General features: G+C 49.7%; 1 protein-coding gene across 3 annotated transcripts in view; it reads right to left on the bottom strand.

The window, feature by feature from the left end:
• Positions 1 to 18,754, bottom strand: part of Bace2 (beta-secretase 2) — a 62,217-nt gene that overhangs the window by 28,826 nt on the left and 14,637 nt on the right. For all 3 annotated transcript variants that reach the window (XR_011373582.1, XM_070030729.1, XM_070030728.1), the window contains exon 2: positions 7,329 to 7,417. Coding sequence is in view for 2 of the 3 variants with exons in the window: in XM_070030729.1 (XP_069886830.1) it covers positions 7,329 to 7,417 (89 nt within the window). In the remaining variant the exon portion in view is untranslated. The remainder of the gene's footprint in view (positions 1 to 7,328; positions 7,418 to 18,754) is intronic.

Raw genomic sequence — 18,754 nt, 5'->3', positions numbered from 1 at the left:
AAAAAGAGCTAAGGGATGGTGCCCAGGCCCTGAATTCAAGTCCTAGTATGGGCACATGCACGCATGCACGCTCGCGTGCACACACACACACACACACACACACACACACACACACACACACACACACACCATCCAAGCAATGATGACTGAGTTAGAACTACCCAGCAAATAAGGGTGGGTTAAGAAGTTGATCTCATAGGTAGTCATCTGCTTGAGACCTGAAACTCTCTGAGGAGAAACATCCTGGAAAAAAGAAAGTGTCAAGGTTCCGGGGTCTCCAACTGGTCAGGTCATTCTTATACCTATGTGAGTTTGAAAACTTTGCTAGGCTACAGGATGGGACCCAAGAAACAATTATTGTCAGTGTCTGGATTTTCAAACCTGCCTCACCTAAGAAAATAATCAAATTCATAGGCCATGGTCAAATGATCAACTGGGTCTGAACTCATGGCCTTGCATTTACATCGTTTTAATACTAAGTTTGTGTCACATTAACAGAAATTAGTAAGTCTCTGCAGGAATCCGGAACGAGTGCATTTGTGTTTGTGGTTGTGGAGGAAGTTATATCTGAGATGATTTGACTTTTTTCTTCTGTCCTTATTGTTGGCACAGTGCATAGCCTTTGGAAATGTCAACTGTCTTCCAACTCTTCTGAGAATCAGATCCTAAGGATGCATGCGGATGGAAGTTCAAGTACAAAAACAGTCATTACATCTTACTTGCAACCGCAAACCTTTGGAAACAACCTAAATGTCCAGTCAAAAGGAAGCCATTGAGCAAACTGTGGTAAAAGTCAAGATGACAGATTCAGTCTGCAGCAATAATAAAGGGGTTTTACTAAAGCATTTCAAATAACAGGGGAAAAAACCGAGTCAGCAATTTGGACCTACAACAAAAAACTACTCAACACTTACTGTAGTTACGTATTAGTAGTGGCTACCCTGATAGGAGTTCCTGACATCTATGTGTTCAACATCTAAGGTTGCCACAAGCCACCCACCAGTGGCTCACACCTGTAATCCTGCTACTCAGGAGGCTGGGAGCTGAGGATTACATTCAAAGCCAGCCCAGGCAGGAAAGTCTGTGAGACACTTATCTTCAATTAACCACTAAAAAGCCAGAAGCAGAGTTGTCAAGTGGTAGAAGCTCCAGTCTTGAAATTAAAGCTCTGGGACAGTACCCAGGCCCTGAGTTCAAGCCCCAGTAGTGGCACGTGTGCGTACACACACAAATATGGTAGTCACATTTCGTGAACTCTTAGAATGCAATGGTGTAACAACCGAACTGAGCTGTTACTTAGTATTAATTAATTTAAATCGCTACCTGAGATCAGTAGCCTCCCTTGTCTAAGACAATGTGAAAGAAAATTCTAAGCTCCTCATCTCCGGATTTCTTTTACGAAACCTCAAAGATTAAGACTCCCAGAGAAGAATTCTAAGCAACTCTATGGGTTGTTAGCTTATACCTTCCAGAACTTTAAACAAAATCCTTTATGTTCATTTTCTAACATTCTGTATCTTGGCACTCAATGCTTTGGTCCTCTACTTCCCTGCACATTAATTAGATATACGGAGAGAGACACCGGATGGCTTCTCATTTGCAATGTCCATTCCAAGAGCTCAGAAACAGCCATCAATCAGGGATGCAGGGGTCCAGGAAAGAAAGCCTGCTTAGCAACAGCAATACAAACACTTTGAATCAAATTCACAAAATGTTCTGCCTCTAATGAGAGAGTTCTGGGGCTGCAGGACTGAAATGTGAAATCATCGAAGAGGAAGAGGGTTGCAGGAAAGCCTACCAAAGGAGAGAAGGAAAGGGCAGAATTAAAGGTGTCTGTCCTTGGGTGAGAACGTGGCAGGGTTCAGAATCTGCCTGATCAGGTAACCGGTGATCCCTCTCACTCTTCTGTGGCTCTAGAAGTCACCAGAACTGAATGGGTAGGATCCTTGAGACCCAGCCTGGCACTTCATTAATGTCTTCAAGCAAGGGCAAATACTCAAGGCCCCAAACCAGCCAGGCCCCTTCTGCACAGGTCCACAAGGACCAGGCTTGGAAGACTGTCCATTTGAACAACGGACAAGATCCTTCACCAGTACATGAAAGACATTTGCTAAGTATCTCCTTAAAAAAGTCACCAGGCTCAGGGTGCAGGTGGCTCACCCCTGCAATCCTAGCTATTCAAGAGCCTGAGATCTGAGGATCAAGGTTTGCAGACAGCAGGGGCAGACAAATCTGCAAGACACTTATCTCCAATGAACTAGCAAAACAGAAACGAAAACCTGAAGGGAAGGTGTGGGCTAAGTGATAGAACACCAGCCTTGAGTGGAAAAAGTCATGCCAGAGTGCAAGGCCCCGAGTTCAAGAATGCCAGGGAAGACTTCAGCTTCCTAATTCCACTTACAAGCTTCACCCCAGGTGCAGTACGGGAATGACATTTTGGTGTAACTATAAGCTTAGTTTTCTAAATAACAGAGTCAAAGGACTCATAGACCCTATCTATCTTTTAAGACAAGCTAAATGATCGGAGGTAATTTTTTGGCTACAAAAAGTCACAAAACCTACTTCTCTTAAGTTCATGCAACAGACACAGAAACAGCCAAGTTCACTGAAGAGCAAACATCTTATTCATATGAGTCATTAAAGGATATTAAATCAACTTTTCCAGGATACACTAAGTATTAAAGTAAAACACTGCACCTAAAGGGCAGCTGTGACCAGCCTGTTACCACTTAAAGGAGAAGATAGACAGATACAGGTTGCTAGCTTTACACAGCTATCCACCTAGAATGCTTACTGCTTACTGGTTTTTAATTCCTTTATAAAACCTATTAGCTATACATATAGGAAACACACAGTTTACTTTAAAGGGTGGTGGTTTTCACTAGTATCTTTTTTTTTTTTTTTACATTATGTTTTTATTATCTTTCTCTCCCCAGCCCTTCTTTTTCTTATAGTTAAAAGAATAACTTGATGTGTTCTGGTTCTGATCCTCTTCTGGTCTTGATCATGAACATAGATCAACTGAATTTTCTGTCCTTTTTTTTTTTTTTTTAAAGTAGGTTCAACTATCTACCCTGAGCAGAAGTAGCTCCAAAAGACAGACCATTGCCCTCTGCACCCCTTTTAACATGAAAAGGGGTCAATGTCATTTAGGAGGGAAATAAAGTAGGCTAGATAGACAAGAAAAACAGGGAAACTATGTATATGTATATATAAAGATATATACATATAAACAAATATCAAAAGAGCCAGACTCTGAAGTAAATTTAAAGAAAAACAACAACAATAAAAACTAGGAAGTAAAGTGAAAAGACAGATAAGCTCTTCTTGCTCAAGACTTCCTTTCTAAAGTTTAGTTAAGTGATTAGGAGATATGGGAAGGGCTACTTAACGCTGCCTTCTTTGAAATGGTAAATATCTGAGAATTATTCCTCAATGGGTAGACAGAATGAACAGACAGCTAGGGCAACAGGAAGCCTCGGATATTACACCTGTGTTTTGGGTAAGCCTCAGCCATCTCTCCCGCTGGATGTGACCCGGGTATGGGTTCAGCTCAGAAAGCATAAAGGTTACAGATAAGAACCTCCCTTTTGAGTCTTTAACTTTTAGTTCCCGGATGGGAAGCAGGATGTTTCTCTCTCATCTCCATTTCTCCATCCCTGAACCCTGTAATACTAAAACAAATCGTTGTCAAAACTTTCCAAAAAAATGCAACCAGTCCCCACCCTCCCCCTTTGTCTAGTGACTGGCTGGGACATTGACCCCAGTGAAAAGATGGCTCTAATGGAGCCCAGCTCCAGAATGACTCAGAGTGGCCTGGTGTCTCCTCCTATTACTCAGGGAGATCCTGTCAAATCTCCAATTACTGTGCAGTGCTTCAGGAAGCACCACACCTGAATATCCAAGTATCAAGCCTGCAGACTTCAATCAGAGCCTGGTGGGCCAACCAGAAAGCTTAGTATAACTGAGAGATTTCAGAGGCCCAAGCAGATAGCAAGGCATCACAGGACAGGAAGCCACACCTCACAAAAGGTAACTTTTGTCAAAAATTGAGAGGCAAGAGAACATTCTCAGCTTCTGTCAAATTCAGAGGTTCAGATTATACCCTAGTAGATGCTCAAGTCATCTGAAGGTATCTGATACAATTTACATCGAGAGCAAGCATTTACATCTTTGTGATAATAATTCAATGTTGACTATAAGCCCATGATGAGATGGGAGGGTGGTAAAATATGAGTGAGAGAGAGAGAGAGAGAGAGAGAGAGAGAGAGAGAGAGAGAGAGAGAGAGAGAGAGAGAGAGAGAGAGAGAGAGAGAACAAGTTTCTTTACATTTCAGTAATGGTGCTAGGTGCCTGTGTCTCACAACTGTAATCCTAGCTATTCAGGAGTCTGAGATCCTAGAATCATGTTCAAAACCAGCCTGGATCAGGAAAATCCCTGAGGCTTTTAAGTGGTAGAGCGCGAGACCCTGAGTTCAAGCCCTGGTGTTGACTTGCCCGTGCATGTGCACACACACACACACACAACCCCCCCCCCCCCCCCCAAACACACGTTCAGTAGTGCTGGCCTAGCAGGAAGTAGCAGCTAGGTAAAGCTGACCAGAAGGAAGAGGGGCGTGGTGTGTGGCTGCCATTTCTCTTTTTGCTCACAAGGAGAAATGAAGAGGCATCCTGAGAATGTAGAAAACCGATAGGGACATCTAAATTCTCTTGGGGAATTAGGGGAGGAGCAGGCTTAGCTGTCTGGGACTCTGTCTCTCCCTGAGATTTTCACCAATCCTGAAGAACACATGCCACAGAAGGGAACCCTCTGAATGGGCAAAGGGAACCTGCCGCCAAACGCACACCTGGCTTGGGGGCACAAAACTCACACGAGTGAGCCCCAAACAACACATCCTGTCAGTGCCCCCTGGAGACTGGAAAGTCACCAACGCAGCGTCAAAAGTGCCAAGTGTGCGTGAAGGTCACCTTCCTGTCCTGGCTCTGGCTTCAGTTTCCGGGACTGTATCTTCTGTCCACAGATGTGTGATAAGGAGGAAATGACTGCCAGCAGGAGGGCAGGGTGGGGGATGTGAACTTGCTCTCTTCTTCCCCAAGTCCTGAGCACTCAGGGTGCACTCTGCAGTCCCTGGGGAAACTGAGGACACGTGCAGGGCAGACCAGAACATAGGTGGAAACATTGCCCCTCTGGGACTGCCCTGCCCTGGTATCAGGGTCCTTGGTGAGGAAGGCTCTCTTACTGGAAGGGGGGTGGGTGGGATTACAGACGTATGGAGGTGTTTGGGGGCTTTTGATAGGCCAGCATCGGGCACTTTAGAAGGTGCAGAAACTAAGACCTGTCCCCTCCTGCGCTCTCCCCGAAGTCCCTCTGAGCATCCGGGCGTCTGCTGGAGCCTCTCCTCCTTCCTCACATGGCTCAGTACTCTCTATACAGGCTCAGCAGACACGGGGCATTTGCCTGTGTGATTGTGTGTTCTTCCCCTTTTGAACTTTACCAGGATTCTTCATCAGTTTGGAAATCCCATTGCCACGCTGCCCTGGGCGTCCAGGTCTAACTTGCTAGTGGGCCTGCTGGGTGACCTGTCTGTGGCTAAGTGCGCACAGCTGCAGCCCCGCACGCCTTCGGTCTCAGGTGTGAAGAGGCGCACACACGCGGCCTGCCTGTTCTTCCTGAGGACCGAAATACTTGGGACCCAAAGCATTTCAGATTTGGGACTTTTTTTTGGGGGGGGGAGGAGGAGGATACTTGCAAATATGTAATGAGCTACGCTAGGGCGGGGAGCCAAGCCTAAAATTGAAGTTCATTTTCGTATCACATGCCTGGTCCATACAGCTGGGGAGGGTAATTTTATGAAACAGGTATGGCACACCTGCATGTTGACTGGGACTCACCACGAGAGGCTTGCAACATTATAGCAGGGTGGAGACATGAACAGTTTTAGGTTGTGGGGGACTCCTGATATCCACACGGGTATGTTCTCTGTGTATTTCCTCGGGACATTTGGAATGAACTATTAGGTGAGGTATGATAACTGATTTCATTTCAAAGACAGGCTGGCGGTGACCAGAGACGGCTTCCTCCCCCATCTCCCCAGGCCTCGTGGAGCGGACTGGCCTCCAGCTTACGGACTGGCCAGACAGAGCCGGAACAGGACATGGGGGCTCCAGGAGGGCCGAGGATATATTTGCCCCACCAGCTTCCACAGGGAAGGGTGTACGCACAAGAGGAACCAGCCCCTTTTGCAAATACACAGAGCAATGCCACCTACTTCTGTACACACCTTTGTGGTTATAGCAGTGAATTCTGGGTGCTTAATTAATGTGCTTTGTCCCAAAGCAATCAGTGGGCGGTGTCACATCCGGGAATATCAACAATGAAACTTATCAGCACATGCAGTGGAGTGAGAGCCAGCCCCATTGCTCTGGGGCTCCTCCTGCCCCATCGAGCAGGAATGGCTGGGCACACAGGGCAGTCCTCCCACCAGAAGGGAGCCCCACATGCAGTGTGGGTTTCCTGTATAACTTTTGTTTCCCTGACCGCAAGTCACCAGATTTTATTAAATTGCCTGGCATCTTCAAAGCCGCCCAGTGCCTCTTGCCTCTCCTTTTCCCCCCAGCAAAAGCTGGCCTTTGCTCCCTAGAACAAAAACACTGTGGCTAAGGAAGGTGAGAGGAGGAAGAGATGAAGGATTTATAGCAGGAGAATCTGATATGGCAGTTCTCACGCTACAGACAGTTCACGACCCTAAAAGCAAACGCCGGCTGAGTTTCAATTGTAGTTTCATCAAAATAGATGGGAAATCAAAAGGCGTGCAGTTTTAGAGTGGCTTTGGGTTCGCCGAGGGGGTGATCCTGAGTCTTGGGGCTCGTCTAGAGCTGGATGGGGCCATGTGGCCTGTGGGACCTCTCTACACCCCACTGAATCTTGTGCTAGCTCCAGACTTCTCCCCGGCTCTGTCCTTTTGCACCACCCACCCCCCAGTAGCCAGAAGGAGCCTCCGTCTCAGACCTTAGTGCCATGACTTGTCTCCAAGGAAAACCATCCCCAGAGAGGCCTCCGTGAGTGACACCCATCCTCTCCCGGAGCCTCGAGTCTTCCTATACACAGATCCCCTGGAGTGGAAATCAGGCATGTTTTATGTACATACACACACACAGACACACACACACTCATACACACTCACACTTTCCTATACATACATACCCAGCCCCCTCAGAGCCAGACTGTCTTTTGGCTGCTTTTTTTTTCTGGAATGTTCTAAACTATGCTAGTCCACATGGTACCCTCAAACCCAGCCAAGCCAGCTACATACAGGTCCATCACTTACCTCTCTGAGTAAAAGTAGGAGTCTATGTAGGAGTGGGGAGCGCCCGCCACGGCGAAGTTACTGCTTCCGGTGTCAACCAGAATCTGTAGCTTTTAAAGTTTCAGAAGAAAAAAAAAGAAAACAAACAGAAAGCCTCAGTTATTTGAACAAAGCAATAACTGCCAAAAACAATCATTTGGCAAAAGCCTTCTACTGATTTAGTTAGTGGGAAAGGCTGTTGTAAGATCTGACCTTCTCCTTAGCCCCTCCCTCTCCAGACAGACAGTTGCGTGAAGTAACGGAGGTTTCCTTTCCCAGCTGCTGGCACAGGCAAACCAACCAAGGCCCTTTCTGTCACATCTGGGCTTTTGCCGGGGTGAAACCCTCCCTGGAGCACATTCTCGCTTTCCACTCTTTCTGGAAAACCAGACCTGTGTGGAAAACCAGACCCTTCCTTGCTCAGGATCCTACCTAGCCTCCTTCCGGAAACTGGGGACCCCTAGCATCCCCGCAGAGCACCTGATATCTGTCCTGGGATCATCGACTAAAGCTTTATGGAAGTACATGCTTCATCTGTTTGAAAACACAAGATCTTGTCTAGGACTGTGGCACATCTGTAATCTCGGCACTCAGGAGGTGGAGCTGGGAAGATCGCGAACGCAAAGCCAGCCTGGGCTACACAGCACAACCTTGTTTCAAAAAACTACCAGGAAAAGCTGCAGGTTCTTGAACATGATTTGGATAGGGTATATTCTCAACTCAAGACATGGAAGCTTCTAGAATCTCTGAAAGGTCCCCATCCATGCCCCCCCCCGACATCCATTACTAGATGGCTTCACGGGTTTATGAACTTTGAATACATGTACGCAAGTGGTTCTGGTCTGTTCCTCTTGTTTGGCTTCTTTTGCTCAGCTCGTGTTGAGATTCTGACACACGGTGTGCATCTGCCCATTCTCTCTTACCACTGAGTAGTATTCCTTTACATAAGAATCTCACCGTCTTTCCTGTCTGGGCTGGCTTTGAGCCACATCCTCAGTGCTCAGTTTTCTGAGTAGCTAGGGTTACAGGTGTGGGCCACCAGCACCTGCTTGTAGATGCCTTGTTTGGTGGTGGTGGTGGTGGTCATGGGGCTTGAACTCTGGGCCTGGGCGCTGTCCCTCAGCTCTTCAGCTCAAGGCTAGTGCTTTACCACTTGAGCCACAGCACCACTTCTGGTTTCCCGAGACTCTTATCTCACGATTTTTCCTGCCCAGGCTGGCTCTGAACCTCCATCCTCAGATCTCAGCCTCCTGAGTAGCTAGGATGACAGGGGTGAACCACCAGCACCCCACTGCTTTTTTAGTTTTCTTAAAAACAACAAAAAAGCCATTGCTGAGCAGATGCACACGTCACCTTTGACAGCCATGCACCAGTAGTCCATTGGCTCCATGAAATTTGGTGATATTAAACTCTTGTTTTAAGATTATTATCATTTTAGCCATCCTAGTGGGTATGGAATGGTATCTGAGTAGTCTGCACGTGTAGGTCCTTGGTGACTCATGACACCCAGCAGATACCCTGTGTGGGGATTGGTGGCGTGTCTTTCCTGTTAACAACGTGAACTGGTGGCATATCGTCCCTGTGAGCAATGCATCCAAGGGGACAGAGTGTGTACCAGTCACTTAGTCCCAGCATCTGCTTCTAGCCAGGTACAGGAAACCACTCAGGGAACAGGCATATCCTTAGAGATAAACATAGGATAGGAAGATACATCCCAGAACCTTGAAAATCAAGTCTAAGAGGTTATAGGCAAAGAGCCTGGCCCTGATGGCCCACACCTATTCAGGAGGCTGAGATCTGAAGACTGAGGTTCGAAGCCAACCCAGAAGGATAAATCCGAGGGATTTTCATCTCCAATTAACCAGCTGGAAATGGAAATGTAGCTCAAATGGTCGCTTTGTGTATAAAAGCTCAGGGGCAGCACCCAGGCACTGAGTTCAAGCCCTAGTACTACCATGAAAATGAACAAATAAATGAAAAAGAAAGGGAACTGGAGGAACAGGAAGTGTTTTCGTGTGGCTTATTCACTGGTACTTGGGGCTCTTGCCAACGATCTCAGTTTGGTTACGTCTGGTGCTTTCAGTTCTTCTTTTGAGTTAGTAGCAGGGTTTGACTTGGCTTTCCCCTCTTCCTTTAGGCTTTGAGGTCCTCACTTTCCTCCTTCAGCTCCGATGCCCCATATTCTTCACACGGCTGGCTGCTTCTGTCTCCCCAACCCACCAGAGATCCCAGGGTACAGCCTGGAGTTGCTTCTATTCTGCCCACATTCTGGGTGGAGGCCCTGGCCAAGGCCCTCAGACCTTCTGCCATCATCTAGCCTGACCCACCCCTAGACCTGGCTCTTCCTGACCCACACCTCCATGCAGGTGTATCACAGCCCCGGCATCAAGTCCAAGCCCTGTTTCTCTGACCGAGATGTTACTTAGAAAGGGGGTCTTTATAGAGTTAATCAAGTTAAGATGAGCGTGGCTGGCAACCTAATATGGGGAACAAAGCACACAGTGGGACAGCAGGTAGGCCCAGAGAGATGCAGCTATGAGATGACAAGGCAGATGACCCCCAGGGTAGAAGAGGCGAGGTCGGCTCTCCTGCACACCACAGGTGGCACCGATCTCACCTTCTGCCCTCCAGAGTTGGAAGAGAATAAACGTCTGTCATCGCAAGCGGCCCAGGAACCAAATCTACCGTGCCCGGTCTGAGCTGGGCAGGCCTGAGCTCCACTCCCTACATCTGCCCTGCCACTGGCGCCCCCTCCCCCATCTCAGCTTGGCACCGCACAGAAAGCGAAGGACCGGGAAGACAAAGAAAATGAGTCATTCGGGGTTACTTCGGGGAACTTTAGAATTTCAAGAATGTCTGTCTTCATAGGCACAGGACACTAGTTGCTCTCAAAACAAGGCGTGGTGCATACCCGCTGGAAACATTCTTCTGAGGTCATTAAAAGCCACATAACACAAGGCGACAGACGGATTCTTCTTGTGCCGTCGTGGGTCTCGGAAGCCGGTCGTCTCACGGGCGTTTCCTGGGTCTCCCTAGCAGCTGTGCGCCCACCAGCCAGAGACACCCATATGCAATGCCAGCCTGCACTGGCGCCCAGCTCTTCCCCCGGGTACTGCCAGACACATCCCAGCATTCCAAACCACGCTGAGAATCCTGCACCGTGAGGACTGGCAAAGCAGCAACAGGACTATTGTCCGAGCACAATGGCCCCAGCCACCGGCGACTTTCTCAGCAGGTATTTGCCCTCCCTTCTTGGGTCTGGAATTCTTTATGAACACCCTCATCTTTGCGTCTGTCCCTCACCCTCTGTTGCTCCTCTGCGACTCCACAGGCCCCACAAACGCAGGGCATGTCGGATCCAACAGTCTGTGCTATTTGTCACCGACCACATTTTGTCACTGCGCAGACTTTTGCAGGGCTCTGCAGGCTGGCCATCCAGGTGATCGTTCTAGTTAAGAATTGCAGAGAGTCCATCCCAAAGAAACAAACAGCCTATGGTCAGCAAGGCCAGGCCAGGCCATGACAAGTCAAGTGTCTGGGTAGTAGACAGACGCCCACAGCACTCCTGTGCTAGACACAGACATTCATCATGCCCAGCTCTTGAGGCTACTGTCTACCCCGCGAGAGGGATCCAAGCCACAGAGGAAAGAAATTCCCCCATGCCCAACATGTCACAAGCTGTGCTGGAGCCTCAGGGTGTGGACTGTTCTCGGACCCCTCACCCCTGCCTGTGACCTGCTGCTCCTTCACCAGGGTGTTCCCTATTATGTCCCGCCCCTTTGGGTGCAACTTCCAGTGCAGGCATGCAAATAAATGGGCACAAACCCACATACCTATATGCACTCTCCCACCCGCGCCACCCAGCATCCTGTGTCCTCTCTGATTTCAGGAGTAAGCCTGGGCAGGCCCAGAGTGCCTGCATGTCAGGAAGCTCTCTGTAGCCCAAATAAATGATGGCTGGGGGATGAAATCCTGCTCCTCACCGCCAGGAAGCCAGCTTCCAGGGTGCCCGGCACCACCTGGTACCCCCCTCTTGTCCAACGGGATTAAAAGAACAGAGCCAGAATGTGCATTCCTTTGAACCAGAAAGCCACCCTCACCAGACTCTGTGCATGCTGGCAGCATGACCTAGGATTTCCAAGCCCCCAGAGGGTGAGAAATAAGCAGGATTCTGCTGTTTAGAAGCCACCCGCTCTGGGTATTTTATTGTGGCAGCTGCAGAACACTAAGACATGCTCCCTCAAGCCAATGTCCCTTCACGCAGTTCCAGACAGAAACAACCCCCAGACTGGCCTGAAGGGAAGAACCCCCAGCCTCGAAGGCAGAGGGAGGCGGAAGAGCCACAGGCCTGTGCCTGCCTGGCCCCAGACCCCATCTATCCCTGCCCCCGTCCCTCCTCATCTCCAGCTGATGCACGGTGCAATATCCCTATGGAGAGCCACTTCCTAATTGGCACAATACGGTAGAAGGTGGTGATTCATCTCGTTAGTGATTAGCCTGAGATTTCTAGATATCACTGTCTTGTTTCCAGCAGGTTAATAGATAGGGAAAAGCAGCAGATAATTTAAATAATGGCTCATTTAACACAATGATTGCTAATTGCATTAGCAGCCATCTGCTGGAGTCTGCCAACAGCCTGGCCCACTTCCACGGCCCTTCCCGCCGCCGTGGCCGTGTGGCTCTTCAGCCAGGGATAGCGTGTGATTGACTCTTCCAGTGCTCCCGGTCTGGGGATGAATCTCATCGACTCAGACGCATCTTGTTGAAGAAAACCAAAATAATTGCCACGCGTCCTTTCTCCACAATCTAAAATTAAGGCTGTTTTTCTTTCTTATCAAGGAAGAAGAAGGAGGGGAAAAAAAAGAGATCCCTTTCAAAGAACACCACTTAACCCAAACAGATGTCCCAGAAGTTGGCTAATAGGAAGCAGGCTGTCTGACTGATTCTGTCTGTGAGCATGCTCAGGGGACACGGGCATGTCGGTACAGCAGCTGTTGGGGGTTGGGTGAGGGATGTGTGGACCCCCAGCTGCTCTGGGAACATGGTCATAGTTCCCCAGCCAGTGCCCGGCACCTGCAGGTGAGGCTGGAATGGACAGAGCGAGATCCAGGGCATGGGAAGGAGGTGCCTGCTCCAAGGCCCTCAGCGGCCTCTCGGAACCCAAACCAGAATCTTCTGGACACAGAGCTGTTGCTGTCTGCTCACTGGTGGCGGGGAATCAATGGAAAGAAGGGTGCCTCGTGGCAGTGGGGCTTTTTGTCGTTGTCTTTTGTGTAACAGTCCTTGGGTCTTGAACTCAGGGCCTGGGCACTGTTCCTGAGTTTTTATGCTCAAGGCTAGTGTTATACCATTTGAGTTACATCCCTACTTCTGGAGTTTTGGTGGTGAATTGGAGATCAGAGTTTCATGGACTGTTTTTTTTTTTTGTCAGTCATGGGGCTTGAACTTGGGGCCTGGGTGCTGTTCCTGAGCTCTTCTGCTCAAGGACAGTGCTCTACTACTTTAAGCCATAGCACCATTTCCTGTTTTCTGGTTGGTTAATTGGAGATAAGAGTCTCTCAGACTTTCCTGTCCAGGCTGGCTTTGAAATGGGATCCTCAGTTCGCAGCCTCCTGAGTAGCAGGGATTACAGGCATGAGCCACTGGTGCCTGTCCCTCACTGAGTTTTGAAACATTTTTCCTGGCTGTGAGGGGGCAAAAGGTACATTTATTGGGTAGGTGGGATTTTATCCCCAAACCCGTAAGTAGACCGGCAAGAGGTCCATTCAGAGAACTCACAGGGAGGCAGACTCAGGGTTGTCTTCTAGCTGCCAGCCCAGGATACACTCCCTGGAAAAGTGCTCCCCCAAGGAACAGAGTCGTATGGTAAAACAAGGGCTTCAGGTCTGGATTCGAATCTACCTCAACCAGCTGCTGACAGTTGAACCGCTGAGCCCTCCACGGCTCTCCAAGCTCAGTGCCCTCCTGCCCGGGACGCTGCATGGTTGCTCTATGCCCCTCCTGCCCGGGACGCTGCAGGGTTGCTCTATGCAGCACACAGCTCACGTTCCTGTGCTACCTACCCCTAGAAAAGCTTCATTTCTCTGACACTGAGTGAAAAAGGGGAATTGAGCGGACCCCACAAAGATGCCTTAAGTATGGTAGACAGACACACGGGCTCCGAAGTGGAGGCTGAGGGAAAACGAACATGGACCCGAGGGGCACAGACATCAGGGATTATTAGGTGGCCACTGGGCAGGGCAGGAGGGAGGGAGTGGGTATTGTGCCAGTCGCTTGCACAGTCCTGGGGTTGGAGATCCTTAGTGGAACTCTGCTGTGGTCCAGCGCCTCTCCACCATTGCCCAGTGGCCCCAGCAGCTTCCTACCCAGAGTCCCGAGCCTAACATCCCACACACAGAATGCTTGCAGAGAGCCCTGTTGGATGTTTGGTGGATGTGTAGGTGGATAGATGCGCAAATGGATTGATGGATACACAGAAACAGAGATAGGTGGATAGTTGGGTGGATACATAGACAGACGGACGGATGGATGGATAGGTGGATATGGACAGGTGGATGGCTGGCGGAAACATGGCCATCAGCCTTGCTGAGGCTTCGTGCTCAACAGACACATTCCCAGTTAGTTTGAACTCTCAGGCCAGAATTCTCAGGGTTACTGTCACCAGGGTTTTGATGAGAGCTGGACTCACTGTGGAAGTGACTCGTTGGGTGATGGGAGACCAGGGGGCGCCTGGGAGTGTGGACAGAGTGGGGTGCCAGGCAGCCCCTCTGCTCCCTGTACCCCGCCCAGTCCTTGCCTTCTCCAATCCAACTGCTTCCCTTACCCCACCCTGGGCCTGGCACCCACCCCAGACTGCTCCCCTGAGGGAAATGGGGGTGTCAGGGAGAAAGAGAAAGAGAGGGAGCTGGAGGGAGAGAGGGAGAGAGGGAGAGAGGGAGAGAGAGAGAGCGATCAAGTAAGTCAGACTCAGAAAGAAATAGTGCAAGTTTTTGCTCACATGTGGAAGTTAGAGCTAAGCTGTAAACATATATGAAAATATACCCAAGAATATATGTATATATAAACAAGACTAGCAGATGGCATACTGGGTGAACTCCTCCGAACAACTACCGCACAGTTTAACAAAATGAATACTAGGAAGCTGAAACATGGTTTTTGTTGGGGGCAATGAGAAAGGGGTCAAATGGACAGAGAGAGGAAGGGCATATTCAATATACATATATAATAATGGCACTACACAATTTGAGAGTATGGCTGGGATTAAGATGGGGGAGAATGAGGGGAGGGGTGACGGGTGACATTGCACTGTACTTAAATTCTGACTTATGGAAGTAAAACCCCTTAAAATTAAAAAAAAAAAACCCAACAGAGATGACACCTGTACGACTCTGCACATATACCAAAAACCACTGGCTTATCTACTCAGAGTGATATGTAATTGTATCTCAAGTTGTTCTTTTTTGTTGTTGTTGTTGGTTGTAGGGCTTGAACTCAGGGCCTGAGTGCTATCCCTGAGCCTCTTTGTGCTCAAGGTTAGCATTCTACCACTTGAGTCACAGCGCCGCTTCTAGGTTTTGAGTGGTTAATTGAGATAAGAGTCTCATGGGGACTTTTCTACCCAGGCTGGCTTTGAACTGCAATCCTCAGATCTCAGCCTCCTGAGTAGCTAGGATTATAGGCATGAGCCACTGGCACTTGGCTTCAAGTTGTTTTCAATTAAAATGCATTTAAAATAAAAAATTTAGTAACACATTTAAAGCCTCATTGTCTTTGCTGAGCGAGGGGGGCGTGTGGGGCTCTGGGAGGAGCTGGACATGGGTGAGCCTTTGTCTCAGAAGTGGGAGCTGCAGAGGTTTGCCTCCTACAGACTGGAGAACACAAGCCCTGCCCCAACCCTACAGGACCTACATACGAACACAAAACCAAAGGGCTGGGCCGTGACTCCTTCGGTACTGAGGTGGCCCATTGTGTGTGAGGCCCTGGGTTCAATCCCTAGTACCTCAAAAGAAGGCTACGTTCATTCTGTATCCTCGAGTCTCTGTCCACCCACTCAGGACACTGATGATGAAGTGACATTCAATGCCAGTCCCCTTCTGACAACACAGCACCCAAGGCCCCGGGGGTGTGGCCCTGCTTTGGGGTTCCCTGGCTTGCAGCCAGAACAGCCAGGATGCAGATGCCATGCCCGAGGGCTCTGGCTTTTCCCCAAGGCGCTGCATACGGCCACACTGCCCACAGGAACTGTGACAGCCCTGGGCTGGGTGGCCTTCGACTGCAGGGCTTGAACTCACAGCCTCATGTTCCCACTTGGCTTTTTTCTACTCAAGGTTGGTGCTCTACCACTTGAGCCATAGCTCCAGTTCTGGCTTTTTGTTGGTTAGCTGGAGATAAGAGACTCAGACCGTAATCCTTAGAACTCAGCCTCCTGAGTAGCTAGGATTACAGGTAAGAGCCCCCAACAGCACCTGCTTGCCCTTCTTTCTGCCTTCGGATGCAGATTGGAAGGGGAGGGGGAGGGGAGTGGTTCTGGACCTGAACGTCAAGTGCCGTGAGCAGCTGGGCCCAGTGAATAAGCCTCGGACCAGACAGTGCCTGGATGTGCTCCTGAAGATGAGTGGATGTTCCCCTCGCCTGGACCGGCGGCCCCTTGGCCTTTTAACCCTTGGGCTCCTTCTCAGGAGATCTGGGTCAGCAAGAATTGGGAGGAAGAGAAGAAGAACATGGGCATTCGCTCTCTCTTTTTCTCTCTCTCTCCCTCTCTCTCTCCCTCTCTCTGGTCCCCCTGGGACAGTGGAGCTCCTCAAAGCCTCTGAAGTTCCCACTGTGTGATCCTCCTGATTAAGGAATGAGGACAGACACTGAAACCATCAGTCATGTGCTGGTTCCAAGGCTGGACTTCCTTCACCCATGCCAATTAAAACAAAGATCATCTTCCCACAGGAAAAAAAATCCACACGAAACCTCGGTAAAGAAAGCAAGCCCTTAAGGAAGACAGAAGCAGCTTTGTCCCAGGGTGGGTGGCATGACCGACCGACCGACCAGGAGAACAGGTAGAAGCTATTTCTGCGTCAGGAGGAGGTAGGCTGCGGCTTAACCTCTTCCTTTCCAGAGCTCTTAGAGCCCCCTGGGCATTTTTTAACTTTGTGCCTGAAAATCAGCTCTTTCCGCACTCCCCAAAGCTGTCATGTCTTTGCTCTCCACACACTCCCCGAGTTGCTCTACACTGTCCCCTTTGCTGTCGGAGTTGGTGACTGTGACTTCAAAAGCCACTGCAAATCTGAACCCTGAGGCCAAGGACGGGGATCTCAACATTTGAGCAAACATCAGGAAGGAGAGAGAAAGTCTAGTCACTTCCTGCAGCAGCTAGATTTTTTTAAGTTCCTCTCCTCATCCTTCTCCCAGGTTCTAAGATTCACCTGGTTTTGAACAGCAATCCTTAAACCTCAGGTGTGAGCCGCTGTCACCTGCTAGCTCTACTGCACTTTTCAATGGTCTGCTGCCTGGGCTCCAAGGAGATCCTCTTGGAGTTCCTAAGGCAGGGATTTATTATAACAGGAAATGGATGTACGTTCCAAGGATCACACAGGTACAAACCCTCGTAGCAGCCCAGATGGTCATGAGTATGTGAATGATGCTGTGGGTCAGCCTGTAGGCCCCAGCACCCATCCCGGTGTGACTGACACGCCAGCCCTTACGACACAACCCGCCGTGTAGTGATCTCTCTGCATTCCTTCCCCTCTGCTCAGCCAGTTTTGGAATGTGAAACAGAAAGGCCGCTGTGTGAAATCCACCACCTTCAGCTCATCCCAGACCAGCCATTTCTCAAGCACGCCATTTCTATGGGGTTCATCAAAGACTTTGGTGGGTTTTTTTTTTTTTTGTCTTGTTAAGTCCACAAAGAAAAGAAAAAGTATTTTAATGGGCATATGGTGATCAAAGATACTATTCTCTGCTTTAAAAGTTTTTTTAAAAGTCCTTCCAAGTAAATTCTTTACAGGGGAAAAAAAACCACTAAGTCTCCAGGTATCTCTACATTTTTATGGTGTTCAGATCCCAGGGGAGACATGAAGACACGACCTCCTTCTGTGTCTGTGTTAGTGAAATACACATGCTTTCCTAATTATGGTTTAGGAGAGTCACATCTTCTAGAACCTTCCAGAGATGGGAGGAACTAAGAAAACTGGAGAGGGGGGACATACAATATGTAACTTTTAGCAGACTCCCAAATACAGACTAGACCTTGAGACAAGGTCAGCAGAAGATCCTGCGTGTCCCGTTTGATGGACAGTGGTCAAAAAGTCCCACTCAGGATCCCAGCTCTTGCCCGGTCCTGGGCACTGGGCCCTCCCTCCTGCCAACCTGGAGAGCAGCCTCCCTTCCTCTTCTCTTCTTCATCATCGATTTCCCCTCCACGGCTAGGATCTGTCCTCTCCACCTGTCCCTCAGGACCACCACCACCCCAGAGCTCTTCCCGTTGCCGTCACTGACCCTCAGGTGCCAGATACCTGTCAACCCTTCTGTCCCTCCACCTGTTATGGCACTGGCCTGCTCCATGTCTATCTGCAGCTCTAGCTTCTGGCTCTGCACCGTCCGGGCCCTCTACTGCCCCTCTGCCCCTGTTCCCCGGCCCTCTACTGCCGCTTCCCCGGCTGATTCTGTTTCATTCTCCATCTGAGTGTGGGGTGCTTGTGTGTTTCCACTAGGTGAAGGCTTGCCCCAGGGGGAGGTGCCCGGGCTCCCCTTGTTCTAGATGCCACCAGGCACCTCAAGCCCTGGGGCCTCCTGCTTCAACCCCAGAGGCTGTGAGGAATGCCAGGGGAAGGCATCCAGCGGTCCTAAAAACACTCCAAGACTCAACCACATCACCAGCTGTCAGCTGCAGCATCCCCCCTGGCTGCCCTGACTTCTCTCCCGCACTTCAGCCCACAGGCCCGGCTGCAGCTTCTACACGCAGGTCAGCCTCAGGACCTTTTCACTGGCTGTCCCCTACCTGTGCATTCCTCCCCACCTCCTCCGCAGCCTTCCCGGCTCAGCTCCCAGGCTGTCTTCCCAGGCCAAGCACACACACATTAGCAATGCTTTCCATCTCGCACACTCCTCCAGCTCACCATTGCTCCTGGGCTTTGCAGCCAGCTACCATGCTGCTCTCCCGGCCTCCCTCCATAGCTAGTTTGCTTGCTCACTACCGGTGCTCGTGTCCCCCACACCAACAGCCAATTAACTAGGTGTGGAGTGAGTGCTTACAGCCACCTGTGGCTCACCAAAACCAAACCCTAGGAGTTATTAAGGAGACTGAAAATCAGCAATGTGGGGGCTCCTCCTTGGTCACTCCTTGGCTGGTCACTGCGGCCTCATCAAGAACTTCGAAACGTGGCTAGTGGACTGCCCAACAGAGGATGGAGTCTGGG

Source organism: Dipodomys merriami, unplaced genomic scaffold (assembly GCF_024711535.1).
Source record: "Dipodomys merriami isolate MVZ:Mamm:240054 unplaced genomic scaffold, mDipMer1.0.p SCAF_2, whole genome shotgun sequence".
Taxonomy (NCBI): domain Eukaryota; kingdom Metazoa; phylum Chordata; class Mammalia; order Rodentia; family Heteromyidae; genus Dipodomys; species Dipodomys merriami.
This window is presented reverse-complemented; position numbering and strand designations above follow the sequence as displayed.